This window comes from Sinocyclocheilus anshuiensis, unplaced genomic scaffold (genome assembly GCF_001515605.1).
Source record: "Sinocyclocheilus anshuiensis isolate Anshui unplaced genomic scaffold, SAMN03320099.WGS_v1.1 scaffold431, whole genome shotgun sequence".
NCBI lineage: Eukaryota > Metazoa > Chordata > Actinopteri > Cypriniformes > Cyprinidae > Sinocyclocheilus > Sinocyclocheilus anshuiensis.
This window is the reverse complement of record NW_015551065.1, coordinates 980798-996248: the sequence shown is the minus strand read 5'-3', so window position 1 is coordinate 996248 and position 15451 is coordinate 980798. Positions and strand designations below refer to the sequence as shown.

At 40.5% G+C, this 15451-nt stretch overlaps 1 protein-coding gene across 1 annotated transcript in view; it reads left to right on the top strand.

The window, feature by feature from the left end:
- tnfsf13 (TNF superfamily member 13) overlaps window positions 1-8871 on the top strand; it is an 18843-nt gene extending 9972 nt beyond the window's left edge. Inside the window, exon 6 of the mRNA XM_016451935.1 lies at window positions 8757-8871. Within this exon, the coding sequence (XP_016307421.1) occupies window positions 8757-8866 (110 nt within the window). The 3' untranslated portion in view covers window positions 8867-8871. The remainder of the gene's footprint in view (window positions 1-8756) is intronic.
- Window positions 8872-15451: the final 6580 nt, after the last annotated feature.

Genomic DNA, 15451 nt, shown 5'->3' with positions numbered 1-15451 from the left:
AAGATGTTACGGAGTAATCAGAACATGAGACGTGCGGATCCATGTGCAAGGCTTTATTACAAAGGCGTGGTCAAAGAACAGGCAAGGGTCCGACAACAACACCGGTACATCACAGGCAAGGCAAAGAGTATTCCTAAGGCAGGTGAGGGTCTTCGATCTGCGAACGTAATCCAGAGGGCAAGGCAAACGGGTAATCCACAAACAGGCGATAGTCCAGTAAATGGGCAAACAGAGACCAAACGATAAGGCGAGAGAAATCCAAGGCAGGCAGAGAATCAGGCAATCAAATAACACAATGAGGTTAGATGGTGGAAGAGGGGGAGGGATGGAGGGCCAGGTCCACGTGGAGAGACCGGGGACTGAGGCAAAGTTGGCAGAGCAGAGCACCAAGGCAGAACTGGCGAAGCAGAAAGCCAGAGTGGGGCCGGCAGAGCAGGTGGCGCTGAGGACCACCACAGCTGAGCAGACGGGTCTGAAGATCCTCACGGCGGAGCAGAAGACCACCAGGCCGGAGCAGAAGACCACCACGGAGGAGCCGAAGACCACCTCCTTGGCCGGAACTGAACAGGCAGAGAGTTCATAGGCGGCCTCCTTGGCCGGAACAGGACAGGCAGAGAGTTCATAGGCGGGCTCCTTGGCCGGAACAGGACAGGCAGAGAGTTCATAGGCGGCCTCCTTGGCCGGAACAGGACAGGCAGGTATACCACTGACACCTCTGGAGGTTCTGCAGCAGATGCCGCCACCTCTGGAGGTTCTACAGTAGTAATATCAGGAAACGGGTAGAGTTCATTAACATCCTCCTTAACAGGACCGGTACGGAGTTTAGCAACGGTCCCTTTGACCGCGACAGGACAGACTGAAAACTCATAAACGGCCTCCTTGGCCGTGGCTGGGCAGGCAGAGAGTTCATAAATGGATACCACTGACACCTCTGGAGGTTCTGCAGCGGTTGCCGCCACCTCTGGAGGTTCTACAGCAGTAACATCAGGAAACAGGGAGAAGTCAGTAATGGTCGCTTCGACCGCAACACGACAGGCTGAGAGTGCATCGCTATGGCGCCACCACCACGCAAGGAGCTGAAGAGAGCGCCTCCACCTCAGGAGGTTCTGTGGTGGTGTATGCAACCCAAACACACCATAAAGCGATCCCCATCATGGGAAGCGCTTCAGACAGGGGAATCAGTTCAGGAACAGGAGGGCTAGAGTGAGTGGTTTTGTGGATACCAGCTGCGTGTGCAGACACCAGCGGTGCATCCCTCACACTGGATACCAGACTGGGATACCGAAGGACTGACCTTGATAATCTGGGTGCAACAGACAGGACGTGACAAGATTCTGGATGATCAGTTGTGATGTGACAAGACTCTGGAAGATCAGCTGTGATGTGACGTGACTCTGGATGATCAGCTGTGATCTGATGTAAGGGAGCCAGATAGACAGGCGGAAGGACACAGGATTTCATAAAAAAAAAAAATATTTATTTTATACAAAAAATAAGAAAAATCACAAACAAAGAATTTAAAAAAATTAATCATCTTGGTCCAATAAATAATCTAGCTAGATTAGAATAACTAAGGTCAACAACACACTTTAACTCAGTATAAAGAGAAACTGAGGAGAACTGAACAAAACAGAGCTGACCTCCCAACTAACACAACAGACAGGTATTTAAGACAAACGGTGAGCTCACTTAAACAAGACAGGGGAAACATACAATCAACATTTCGTAATTTAGCAAGTAAATTTACAATTCAACTAATCTAAATAACTATAACAAACAACCAAAATAACAATAACAAAAAAAACAACAAATATCAATAATAAGAAATAAGTGAAAAAGAAAACCAATCAAATTCCATTTCCTTCGTAACGTAAAAGGTAAATAAAGAGTAGGAAAAAAATTTATGACTCGCTAAACAGGTAAATTAATATATAAAGAAATGTGTACTAGGGAAAAATGTATTCAGTATGAATGAATGAGTGCGGAGTTACCCTAATCAATGTGTGGCCTCAGGTTCGGCCATCACACACCCCCGCCCTTCAGAAATCTCATCGGTACAATGAGATAAGTAGTCAGCTGTCACCTTGGACTTGCCGGGGACATGCTGGACTGTAAACCGGAAAGGCTGCATAGCCAAGTACCACCGTGTAATTCTCCCATTGGTATCTTTCATCCTTTCCAACCTCTGGAGAGCTTTATGGTCCGTTTCTAATTTGAACTCCCTACCCAGTAGGTAATATCTCAAAGAGTTTAGGGCCCATTTCACTGCCAAACATTCCTTCTCCACTATAGAATAACGAACTTCCCGTGGAAAAAGTTTGCGGCTGATGAAAGCTACTGGCCGTCGTTTACCTGGAGGTCCTTGTAGAAGCACAGCCCCTATGCCCCTCTCAGAGGCATCTGTCTGGACATCAAATTATTGAGCAAAGTCTGGACTATACAGCACAGCATTTTTCCTTAGTGCAGTTTGAATATCTCGGAAAGCTGCCATCCTTTCCTCGGACCACTGACACTGATTCGGACATTGGACTCCAACCATATCTGTCAACAGGGCGGCCCTACTAGAGAAATTAGGAATAAAGCGATTATAAAATCCTGCCATTCCTAGAAAGGATCGAAGTTGCTTACGTGTCTGTGGAATGGGAGCTTCCTCTAAAGCTTGAAACTTCTTGACCTGAGGTCGCACTACCCCGTTATAACTATGTCATCTAAATAGGTTGCGGCAAAGGTTAATCCACATAGTACCTGATCGATAAGCCTTTGAAAGGTGGCCGGTGCCCCATGCAGGCCAAAGGGTAGAACCCGGAAATGGAATAAGCCCCATAGGGTCCTAAATACTGTCAAAGGACGAGCCTGCGGGGTGAGTGGTATCTGCCAGTACCCTTTGGACAGGTCAATAGTCGTCAGATATTTGGATTTGCCCAGCCGATCAATTAAGGCATCTATACGGGGAGTAGGATAGGAGTCAAACTGTGATACAGAGTTCAAGTACCTGAAGTCAATACAGAATCGGATGCTCCCATCCTTTTTTGGTACTAAGACCGGATGACACCACTCACTTTTAGAGGGTTCAATAATTCCTAATCTCAGCATTAAGTTCACCTCCTCCTTTAGGACCTCTTGGAGTCTCTCCGGTATTCTATAACTCAAACGTCTAACAGTTGCATTAGGTTTTAGTACCACATCATGTTGTGTCAACGATGTTAAGCCAGGATATTCAGAGAATAATTCAGGATTACATAGAGCTCTCACCTGGGACTGCTGATCTTCCAGCAAATGCTGCAGATTGATTCTCCCAGTTACTGGTTGAGGCAAGTATGTTTCTTCCCATTCCTCTTCATCCTTCACATGACAAATCATCATAACTTGTGCTTTTTGTTAAGGTCGGGATACCCACTTCTTTAAAAGATTAACGTGGAGTGTCCAACTAGCACGATCTTGCCCTGGAGTGGCTACCTTATACGTGGTGGGGCCTAGTTGGTTCTTGATCTCAAAGTCACCCTGCCACTTGGCCAACAGCTTATTCTCCTGGCTCGGCAGCATCACAAGCACTTTTTCCCCAACCTCAAAGCCTCTTTCACGGGCCGACTGGTCATACCATGTCTTTTGGTGCCTCTGGGCCTCAGTCAGGTGAGTTTGGGTCAATGCCCTCATTTTCTATAAACGTTCCCTCATTTCCAAAACAAAAGACACAATGTTAGTAGGTTGACTCTTACCACAGTCTCCTTCCCAGACTTCTTTTAGTAGTGTCAGAGGACCCCGAACTTCATGACCATATAACAGTTCAAACGGGGAGAAGCCAGTAGAAGCCTGGGGAACTTCCCTGTATGCAAAGAGAAGATATGGGAGCCATTGATCCCAGTCCCGGCCAGTCTCATCAACGAATTTACACAGCATTTGTTTTAACGTCTGATTGAAGCGTTCTGTAAGCCCATCAGTTTGAGGATGGTAGGGGGTCATACGCAAACTCTTGATTCCCAAAAATTGGTAGACCTGCTTCAGAAGATTGGACATAAAATTAGTCCCTTGGTCAGTGAGAATTTCAGCAGGTAATTCGACTCTGGAAAAGAACTGCACTAAGCAAATTGCAACATATTTGGCTTTGATAGACTTTAAAGGAAATACCTCTGGGTACCTTGTAGCATAATCAGTAAACACTAGAAGAAACCGGTTACCTGTACGGCTCTTTTCCACTGGGCCAACAATATCCATGCCCAGCCTTTCGAATGGTGTACTGATTACAGGAAGAGGCTGAAGGGGAACTCTTGATGGACGCTTCATAGATACCTTTTGACACTCAGGGCAGCTTTTACAGTACTGGGCAACATCCGCTTCCAGGCCGGGCCAGTAAAAGTGTCTCTTGATTCGCGCTGTAGTTTTCTTCTTCCCTAGGTGGCCAGCCCAGGGAATTGAATGGCCCAGGTGAAGGACAACATCCTGAGCATCCTGCGGAACCACCAGCTGTTTCACCGAGCCGATCTGGCGGTAGAGTATGCCCTGTTCAAATAAATAATGCTGACCCTTGTCATTAATGAGTCCCTGTCCTGCCTTTTCCTGGTTTGCTTTCTCCAAGCATACAGGAAGACTAGCATCCTTTTGTTGCAATTGACTTATGTTAGTAGGCAGCTGGATCTGCGGAGTTAGACTGCATACCCTTTCTCTGTATATATGTCTCTGGGCTGATATCGTATTTCATAAGGATGGCTGCCTTAACCTTATCATACTCAATACATTCATCCAAGTCCATATTAACATAGGCAGCCCTTGCTTTGCCAGTTAATAACGGAACTAAATGAAAAGTCCAGTCAGGTTTGGGCCAATGGCAAGCTGAGGCAATCCGCTCAAACGTTATCAAAAAATGTTCTATATCATCAGAATCTGTTAATTTTTTTAGTCGAGGTTCGTGATGCCATGATGGTCCTGAAGACTCTCCAGTGCGGTTAGCCTCTCTTGTATGAGAGGTACATTGGAGGGAAGAAGGTCGGGTCTCAGAATCTGCACCTCCAGCTCGCCCGTCAAAAGAATCCAAGTCAGTAGGACATAGCTCAGGACTAAGTGAGGTGCGAGCCTGAACTTCCATCTGTAACAAACTGAACTGATGTTGGATAGCTCTGAATCGTCGCTCTTGCTCTCCATACTCCTGCTTCCTTACTGCCTCCCGGGCATCCATTTTTGCCATATGGGCTCGAAACAGGCTAGTCAAATCAGATAATGATGGTTCCCGACTTGCAATCTCCGTAGCTCCATTATCCACTTCTTCCTCCAAAAGCCTCTCCTCACCTCGTTCTTCCTCTCGCTCAGCTGGAGCTACCTTAGGGGCTCCTTTCTTCGGCGGTCGACTCATGACTCCTCAAGAATATAATTGAACAGGAGTGAGAGGGAAAAAAAAAAAACCTGTGTCCTCTACTGGCTTATCCCACCGCTGCCACCATATGTAAGGGAGCCAGATAGACAGGCGGAAGGACACAGTCCTTTTTGTTCCAAAAAATAAGGAAAAGTCACAAACAAAGAATACAAAAAAAATAAATCAACTTGGTCCAATAAATAATCTAGCTAGATTAGAATAACTAAGGTCAACAACACACTTTAACTCAGTATAAAGAGAAACTGAGTACTGAACAAAACAGAGCTGACCTCCCAACTAACACAACAGACAGGTATTTAAGACGGTGAGCTCACTTAAACAAGACAGGGGAAACATACAATCAACATTTCGTAATTCAGCAAGTAAATTTACAATTCAACTAATCTAAATAACTATAACAAACAACCAAAATAACAATAATAAAACAAACAACAAATATCAATAATAAGAAATAAGTGAAAAGAAAACCAATCAAAATCAATCAAATTCCATTTCCTTCACCCATGTGATGTGACGTGACGTGACTCTGGATGATCAGCTGTGACGTGACGTGACTCTGGATGATCAGCCATGACGTGACTCTGGATGATCAGCTGTGACATGACGTGACTCTGGATGAACAGCTGTGACGTGACGTGACTGGATGAACAGCTGTGACGTGACGTGACTCTGGATGAACAGCTGTGACGTGACGTGGCTCTGGATGATCAGCTGTGACGTGACGTGACTGGAAGATCAGCTGTGACGTGACGTGACTCTGGACGAACTGCTGAGACGTGACGAGGCTCTGGGTGATCAGCTGAGACGTGATGAGGCTCTGGCAGATCAGCTGTGATGTGACTTGACTCAGGAATGGAAGCTGTGACTTGACTTGACTCGACTCAGGAAGATCAGCTGTGACTTGACTTGACTCATGACGATCAGCTGTGACTTGACTTGACTCATGACGATCAGCTGTGACTTGACTTGACTCATGACGATCAGCTGTGACTTGACTTGACTCATGACGATCAGCTGTGACTTGACTTGACTCATGAAGATCCACCGTGACTTGACTAGACTCATGAAGATCAGCTGTGACTTGACTAGACTCATGAAGATCAGCTGTGACTTGACTTGACTCAGGTTCCTCCGCGACACCCACAGTGAACGAGGAACCAACAGTCAACAAAGCATAATCCATAAATTGAACGAGTGACGAACTAGGACCCTCCTGAATCACTCTTGACTTTAAAGGCTGGTTAAGACCATCACAGGAAAAGTCTATTAACATACAGTCCGGTAATTCTGAGCCATTTGCCAAAGCCAAATATTCCACAATGTAACCCTCGAGTGATCGTGTGCCCTGCTTGAGCACTAGTAGCAAAATCGCTGCATTCATACCTGGCCAGTGTTCCTTGGTGAAGCCGCTGGATCCTTGTCTAGCCGAGTATTCTGTTATGGAGTAATCAGAACATGAGATGTGCGGATCCATGTGCAAGGCTTTATTACAAAGGCGTGGTCAAAGAACGGGCAAGGGTCAGACAACAACACAGGTACATCACAGGCAAGGCAAAGAGTATTCCTAGGGCAGGCGAGGGTCTTCGATCGGCGAACATAATCCAGAGGGCAAGGCAAACGGGTAATCCACAAACAGGCGATAGTCCAGTAAATGGGCAAACAGAGTCCAAACGATAAGGCAGAGAATCAGGCAATCAAATAACACAATGAGGCTAGACTACACTAGAACTAGGAACAAATACAAGACTAGGAAAAGGGCTCCGTAACATTGCTATCACTAACTGAGCGCAATGCGCAAACAATACTCGGCAGTGAGAGAGAGGAAGTCCATGGCTTATGTAGGGTGTGTGATTGGCAGCAGCTGTGTGTGTAATCAGTGCAGTGGATGCTGGGATATGTAGTCCGGGATGACATGCAACAGTTTGTGTAGTGTGAGAGTCAATGTAACGGAAGGGTTACCTCTGGTGGCAATTGGACGGAAGTCCATGGACAGGATTCGTGACAAAGAAGTGGCCAAATGTTAAAGATTAAGTGGACATTTGAATTAAATGTTATTTAGTCAATATTAAACAAGGATTAGATCAAACTGTATAAAAACAATCAGGCCATTGGTGCCCTCTGTGGGAATTTGATATAATATATAATGTACATAAGTTATGATTATATTGTTTTATTACATTATGTATTTAAACTGTTTTGTTCAGTAAAACCCTATGATTACTTGCTTTTGATATTTTATTTGAACCAATTATTATTGCCTCATTGCTATTATATACGTTTTTAAGTCATTTTAAAGTCTATTATTTACTTAGGTCTATTTTTATTACCACAAATGATTTTCTGATTACTTGATTAATCGTCAAGAGTAATTACTCGATTACCAAAATAATCAGTAGTGACAGCCCTAAATATTAATAATAACTAATAACAAAAAAAAGCACACAAAAAAGTGTTATTTTTAAAACACACTGAACAGAATTAAACTTTTCAAATAATGTGACTAAATTCAGTGTTCTATTATTACTATTTGTTATCATATACTGTATATATGTAATAGGGATACAAATGGGCCACAAATGACGCAATTTTCTAAGAATGACCCAGCCGACTGTCAGATATCACAGAAAACAAAGGACACTCCAAGCAACGCTACAGGCAAAACCACTATTTTTTTTTCAATTTTGAGATTCTGTCTTTTTGAAAACATCCAAAATACACATGTAAGTGTTTTATTTATTTATTTACAGTTAATCTATTTCTGTCTGTAGATTTCAATTATACTACATATCCTTAAAGGCATTTTCTCAAAATTAGTTTGTTTTCCAGCACTTATATACATAAAACTTCACAGTTTTAGTCCCATCTATATTTTGAAGGTTTTTACAGAGGGCTTTGTTCATGTATCATTCATCTGCTTAATATAACATTGTTTACCTGGAAACATGGGGTTATAAATAGACAAAAACATTTACCTTTAAAATCTCAACAAAATGAAGTATTTTGGATATGGCTTTATTCAATGTTCAGATTTCTGTTCTGGAAATGTATGCAAATTAGTACATATTTAATTAGACATTAGATATCTTATTTGCATATTTAAATATTTGAGAAAATTAATACAAAAATTCTAGTAGTTTTTACCCTGTTGACCTGCGGTGTCTTGTATTAAGCTTCACAATTAAAGCATTTTCTGTAGAAATCAACAACATTCCACACAGATGATGAGTTTAGGTTTAGTCTCCTTTAGTTACCTGATAAGATCAGATCTCTGTTTGGACCTTACCATCTGCTGTAGAAGTTTTTTGATCATACAAAAAGCTGGATCATTTTGCAATATTTGCAGTATAATCTAAATATCTGTCTGATTATAAAGTATGTGTTCCTCTCATAGGAATTTACTTCCTGGAGTCTGGATCCACTCTTCAGCTCTCTGTTCCCCGCAAATCTGCAGAGCTCATCCTGACAGCTCATGCCACCTTCATGGGCCTCTTCAACATATGACTCAGACACACATGTGATTTACACTTTAAATGACAGAAACCTTTTTATCTTCTTGGGTGCTAGTTAATCCCTTACACGAGAATTTCATACTTTCATGCTCAATAACAGTAAATGCTTTTATGTGGTGAGTGGATGACACCTAGTGGACAATTCAAACACTGGCATGTTGGAAAAGGTACTTAATGTACAAAAAATTACCATGGTACGACTATGTTTGGACATGGTATTATAGTGCTGACATGTTTTTTATTTTTTTCCTTTTTTCAAAATATACTGTGGGCAATGTAAAATACCATGTTATGGATATGGTATTCTGTACCATAGTATACACTGATCATCCACTGGCACCACTGACAGATGAATAACATTGATTATATTGTTACAGTGGCATCTAACAAGGGGTGTGATACTGTATATTAGGCAGCAAGTGAACAGTCAGTGTTGGAAGCAGGAAAAATGAGCAAGTGAAAAGATCTGAATGACTTTTGCATTGGGTAATACCTATTAAAAGTGATGCAAGGAAGAAGAACTGGTGATCCAATATCATGGGCATCCAAGGCTCATTGATGCACATGGGGAGCAAAGGCTAGTCTGTCTGGTCCGATCACACAGGTGAGCTACTATAGCTCAGATTGCTGAAAAACTTAATGTTGGCCATAATAGAAAGCTGTCAAAACACACAGTGCATCACAATATGGGGCTGCGTTGCCACAGACCAGTCAGAGTGGCCATGATGACCTCTGTCCACCACCGAAAGCATCTGCAATGGCCATGTGAGTGACAGAACTGGACCATGGAGCAATTGAAGAAGGTTGCTTTGTCTCATGAACCATTTTTTTTTTTAGATCAGTTGGATCCCAGATGTGTGTATCATTTTATGGGGAAAGGATGGCAGCAGGATGCACTATGGGAAGAAGGCAGACGGAGGCAGTGTTTTGCTCTGGACAGTGTTCTGCTGGAAACGTTGGGTGCTGACATTCATGTGGATGCTACTTTGACATGTACCACCAACCTAAAGATTACTGCAGACCATGAACATCTCTTCATGGCAATGGTGTTCACTGATGGCAGTGGCCTCTTTCAACAAGATAAGGCACTTCCAAATTCCCAGATCTCAATCCGATTGAGCATCGTGCTGGACCAACAAATCTGATACTTGGAGGCCTCACATTGCAACTTGCAGGACTTAAAGAACAATGAGAAGCGACCAAATTGCCTATCGTGGCTATGCAGATGACACCCAGATTAACACCAAAAGACTACAGCCCCATTGATTCCCTCTGCCAATGCATTGATGAAATTAACAAAACTTTCATCAGTTAAACAAAGAGAAAACTGAAGTCATTGCATTTGGAAATAAAGATGAAGTTCTCAAGGTGAATGTATACCTTGACTCTAGAGGTTAAACAACCAAATTTCAAGTCAAGAATCTTGGTGGAGTCAGACTTTAGTTTCAGTTGTCATGTCAAAGCAATAACTAAAAATCAGCATATTATCATGTCAAAAACACTGCAAGAATTAGATGTTTTGTTTTCAGTCAAGACTTGGAGAAACTCGTTCATGCTTTTATCACCAGCAGAGTGGACTATTGTAATGGGCTCCTCACCGGCCTTCCCAAGAAGACCATTAGACAGCTGAAGCTAATCCAGAACACTGCTTCCAGGATTCTGACCTGAACCAGAAAATCTGAGCACATCACACCAGTCCTCAGTTCCTTTCGCTGGCTTCCAGTTTCATTTAGGATTGATTTAAAAGTATTATTACTTGTTTATAAATCACTCAATGGACTAGGACCTCAATGCCTTGCAGATATGCTCATCAGACCACTCAGATCATTAGGATCAAGTCAGTTAGAAATGCCAAGGGTTCACTCAAAACAAGGGGAGTCTGCTTTTTCTATTATGCCACCCGCAGTTGGAACCAGTTTCCAGAAGAGATCAGATATGCTAAAACAGAATTTTTCCATGTTTAAGTGCTATAATCGGGTCTCCGGTGCATCTACCAACCCAGATGAACACAGTAAATTTTTTTTGGTAAGTCTTTCTCTGCAAGCTTGTGAAAAAAACGAGCGCATCAGATTTCACTCCCCCTGTGATGTAGAAAGTGGATCTTATTATAACATCACCGCCCCTTCTGCAGGTTTCCACACATAGCGCCACCATTATGTTTTCGCAAGCGACAGCAGTGTACCAGTTCTAACGCCATGGCGAATGTTTGAGCAAAGCATACTGACTGTTCTGTCTTTGGCTGCACAGATGAGCACAGAACACTATTTAGAGTCCCAGCCTCAGAGGAGACAAGAGAGCAGTGGATTTATTGATTTATTTACTGTATGTTACGCTGCTGCCACACAGATCTAATATAAACATGCCATTTCTTTCCCAGCTGTTTACCTTCACAGACATAACCTACCGTTTTTGTAGCTCATGTGTGTTTTTAATATAAACTTGTGTGTATTTGACAGTTAAAGCGCGATAAGACATGGAAGAGAAGTTTAGTACTCAGATGCCGAGTGACAGCTGCTTTCTGTCCGTGTGCTTCAGATGTGTGCGCTCAGAAAACCGTATATCAGAAGTTTAAACTAATATAGTTTAAAATTTTAGCATGATAGACATGATAATCAAAATCAAACACATGTTTTTTTTTTAGCAGAGTATATGAGATACCAGCTGTAAATGCACAGTCCTATTCTGGAAAAGGGGCGGGGAGCATCAGCTCATTTGCATTTAAAGAGACATGCACGAAAACCGCATGTTTCAGCTTCCACTCAAAATAGGCATATTCAAAATGATATAATAAATTATCTGTGGGGTATTTTGAGCTGAAACTTACCAGACACATGCTGGGGACACATGAGACTTGCATTACATCTTGTAAAAAGGAGCTTATAGGTCTCCTTTAAATCCAGACTCAAAACACATCTGTTTAGCAGTGCATTTACTGAATGAGCACTGTGCTACAGTATGTCCGAATAATTGCACTGCATTTTATGTATCTTCATATGTTTTTATTATTCTGAACTGTTTTAATTAATTTTAAATAATTTTAATCATTTTCAAATGTATTCTTTGCTTTTATTGTTGTGATTATTTTTATGATTATTTTAATTTGTTTTATGTAAAGCACTTTGAATTACCATTGTGTATGAAATGTGCTAAATAAATAAACTTGCCTTGCCTAAAGCAGGGGTTCTCAGCTCTGGCCCTTGAGGCCCACGTTCCTACATAGTTTAGCTCCAACCTTGATCAAACTCACCTTCCTGTAACTTTCTAGTAATCCTGAAGACCTTGATTAGCGTGTTCGGGTGTGTTTGATTAGGATTGGAACTAAACTCCTCGGGTGCCAGAATTGAGAACCCCTGACTTAAAGGATCTTCGGCTCATGTCTTGGTGCCAGATACCACAGGATATGTTCAGAGGTCCTGTAGAGTCTATTCCTCAATGCATCAGAGATGTTTTGGCCACACAAATGGGAACTACACAATATTAGGCAGGTGGTTGTAATGCTGTGGCTGATCACTGATCACAATAAAAATACGGCATGCAGTTGCATCAAACAATGGTATAAACATCATTCAATGTAAATTGTTATAATCGTAATTAATAATCGCAATTACAATTTCAAGGGAATAATCGACAATTATGATTTTTGTCATAATCGTGCAGCCCTAATGCCAAGGTATTACTCTCTGATACAATCACTGTACCATGGTACCACCATAGTGTTTTTTTGTAAATACCACATTATTACCACAAATTCTCTCAAAACCTCTATAACGTTCTTATACTTTATAGTGGCATGGTACTTGTCCTTTCATTTTGATATAATTTTGATTTCAAAATAAATTCAGAGCTATCTGGAACCATGGTTTCAGTTCAGGTTGGACTTTGTTTACATTTGCACCTTTCCCCTGGCTGTATTTGTTACTTGTGGTTGCTGATTTGATTTTCAGCTGCGTCTCCTCATTAGCCTGTGTATTTAAGTTCCTGTGTGTTCAGTTTTAGTTGACCAGTCTCGTCAATGTTACTTCTGTGTTGTGCTCTATCTACCCTGTGTTTGGATTGCCTGTGTGTTGGATTAAAGATGTTTGAAATACTCATCTTCATCTTTGTGCATTTATATGCAGCACAATGTGACAGTAAATGGGACATAAAAATACTCACGCAATAATAATTTATGCAACACTTTTTAAAAAGTAAAAACCTAAAAATAAATGAATGTAGTATTTGCCCACAATGCAAACACTGAAAATTTATATCTCAGTCTGAATGAATCGCTCTAAATCAGACTTTATAAACATTGCTGTCATGCATCCCATCATCTGTACTCTCTTCTAATGTCACAATGTGAGTTTTTATTATTTATTACACATTTATTTGGAAAACCCAACAACAAAAAGTAATTATGCAGCAATGATTTCTCACACCTAATTATTTCTTACACTGAAAATAAATATATAAAATCAAGTATCTGTAACCGTTTTAATGGTTTTTTTCTCTCTCGTTCTCACACACACACACACACGCACACACATACATACACACACACACAAATAATAAACAAAAACAAAAACATCAACAACATGTGATGCTGCTTATTTGTCTGCAAAAGCTGTGCTTTCTAGCTATTTTTATTTTATTTTATTTCTTTATTTTATTTTTCTTTGTTTTGTTATTGACTGTTTACTAACTGACCTTTAGTCCTTTGGACTATTTTTGATCTTTTTAACAACTAGTTGTACAATTTACCCTGTGATTTGCCAGGCATCTGCAGGTACTCTTCAGCAAATTCTGTTGTTGTTTAAATTCAACACAGGAAAACCTGCAGCCTAGTATCCTAAATAGTTGACAAAGTCAAATGAACAAATTAAAAAAAAAAAACAACAACAAAAAAATCTACGATGTGTTCTGTTTCACAGGGTCCCTATGCAATGTTCACTGCTACCTACATACAAAACTGAGGAGGAGATATTTATAAGTTTAGTTCACATGAAAAAATTTGTTCTTTCAGAATTACCTGTAAGATCATCAGAGACAGAAATTATCACAGATTCAGTCAGACAGATTCAGGGTTTTGAATATGTAATTTACTCATATGAATTAACATACATCTAATGCAAATTACAATTTGTTTATTTATAGGCAGATATGGATAGAGATTCAGTGAACTTGATGAACTCTCAGCCTGTTACTCTCAGCCTGGTTGTGTGATTTGCCCTTTGACCTTTTCCCAGCACTGCTCAGATAACCTCCCTGACCTGATATAAAACTGAATGTGCATGGTTATATGCATTTTCTGACCATTGTTCATTAATCAGTAAGATTACATTGTCTCCTGATGACATGGAAACACTTTGAACCCCCTAAAATACATGAAAATAAATCAGATGTAGATACAGTGGCACCAATACGTCTTTGGGCACATAAAAAAAAAGAATGCCATTCAAATGCATTAGAAAAATATCATAATGTGTAGCATTTATTTTAAAGAGAGAAAAAGTATTTTGACACTTTCTGGTAGAACACCCGAGTGAATAAGAGAGGAACTGACTTTATCCACAGTGAAAAAAGTCTGTGTAAATTTTTTTTGGAGCACATTTTTATATTGTTATAATAAAAAAACATGGTTTTATTCCATTTGTAATAACACTCTCCATAAAAAAAACTTTTCACTTGACACAAGAGTGTTGATGTAAAGAACGCATACTGGCTAGCTTTACTGAATGTAGAAATTATTATGGGTTTTATTATATGAAATATTATGCACATTTCAAAAAGACATCACAATAGACATTACAGTCTTTCAAAGTTGACTTTATTTCTAGAATGTAAAGTAAATTCAACAATATTTTTTAGTTGAAGTAAAGTGAAAATTCTACTCTCAGAGATTGTGTAGCTTTAGCTTATGGTGAAATTAAGTTGTAAATAGATATTTAAAAAACGTTAATGAAAATATATCAATTACATATGGTATATGGTATTTATAATAAACTTTTTACTTCACATTTTACTTTTATAAATACATAGTAATATAAATATTTTTGATTAAAATTAAATCAAAATTTAAGGTTTGAACCAAACATAGTTAAAAAAACTAAAAAACATGGCTATTCTTAAGTTTTCTTTTTAAGTTGGTCCAAAGTTGTTTTTATTTATTTATTTATTTAAATGTTCTAAGAGTCACCTTCGACCCAGTTACTGCTGTTAATAGTCATTGCAAAAATGTCCAAAACTTTCTGAAGCTACTGTATGTAAATGTACAAGAAGTACAAACCAGGAAGCTATATGTCATCAGTAGCATTATGTTGTGTGTGTGTGTGTGGTTCACTGCAGACCAACCCAGTGCTCATACAGTAGCTTAGACTTCCTTACTGCTCGTTCCTGCATGCAGATGTCAGGAAGGCCTTCACTCAGAGGAATAAAACACAAGAGAACGGACAGAATAGGAATGAAAGGCTGCCTCTTTTTCCCATTTTGGCAGCTGGCACTCAGGGTGACCTTTATTGTCTGGCAGGGTCAGGTTTGTGGTTGCTGATGTAATTTCCACACACACACACACACACACACGCACACACACACACACACT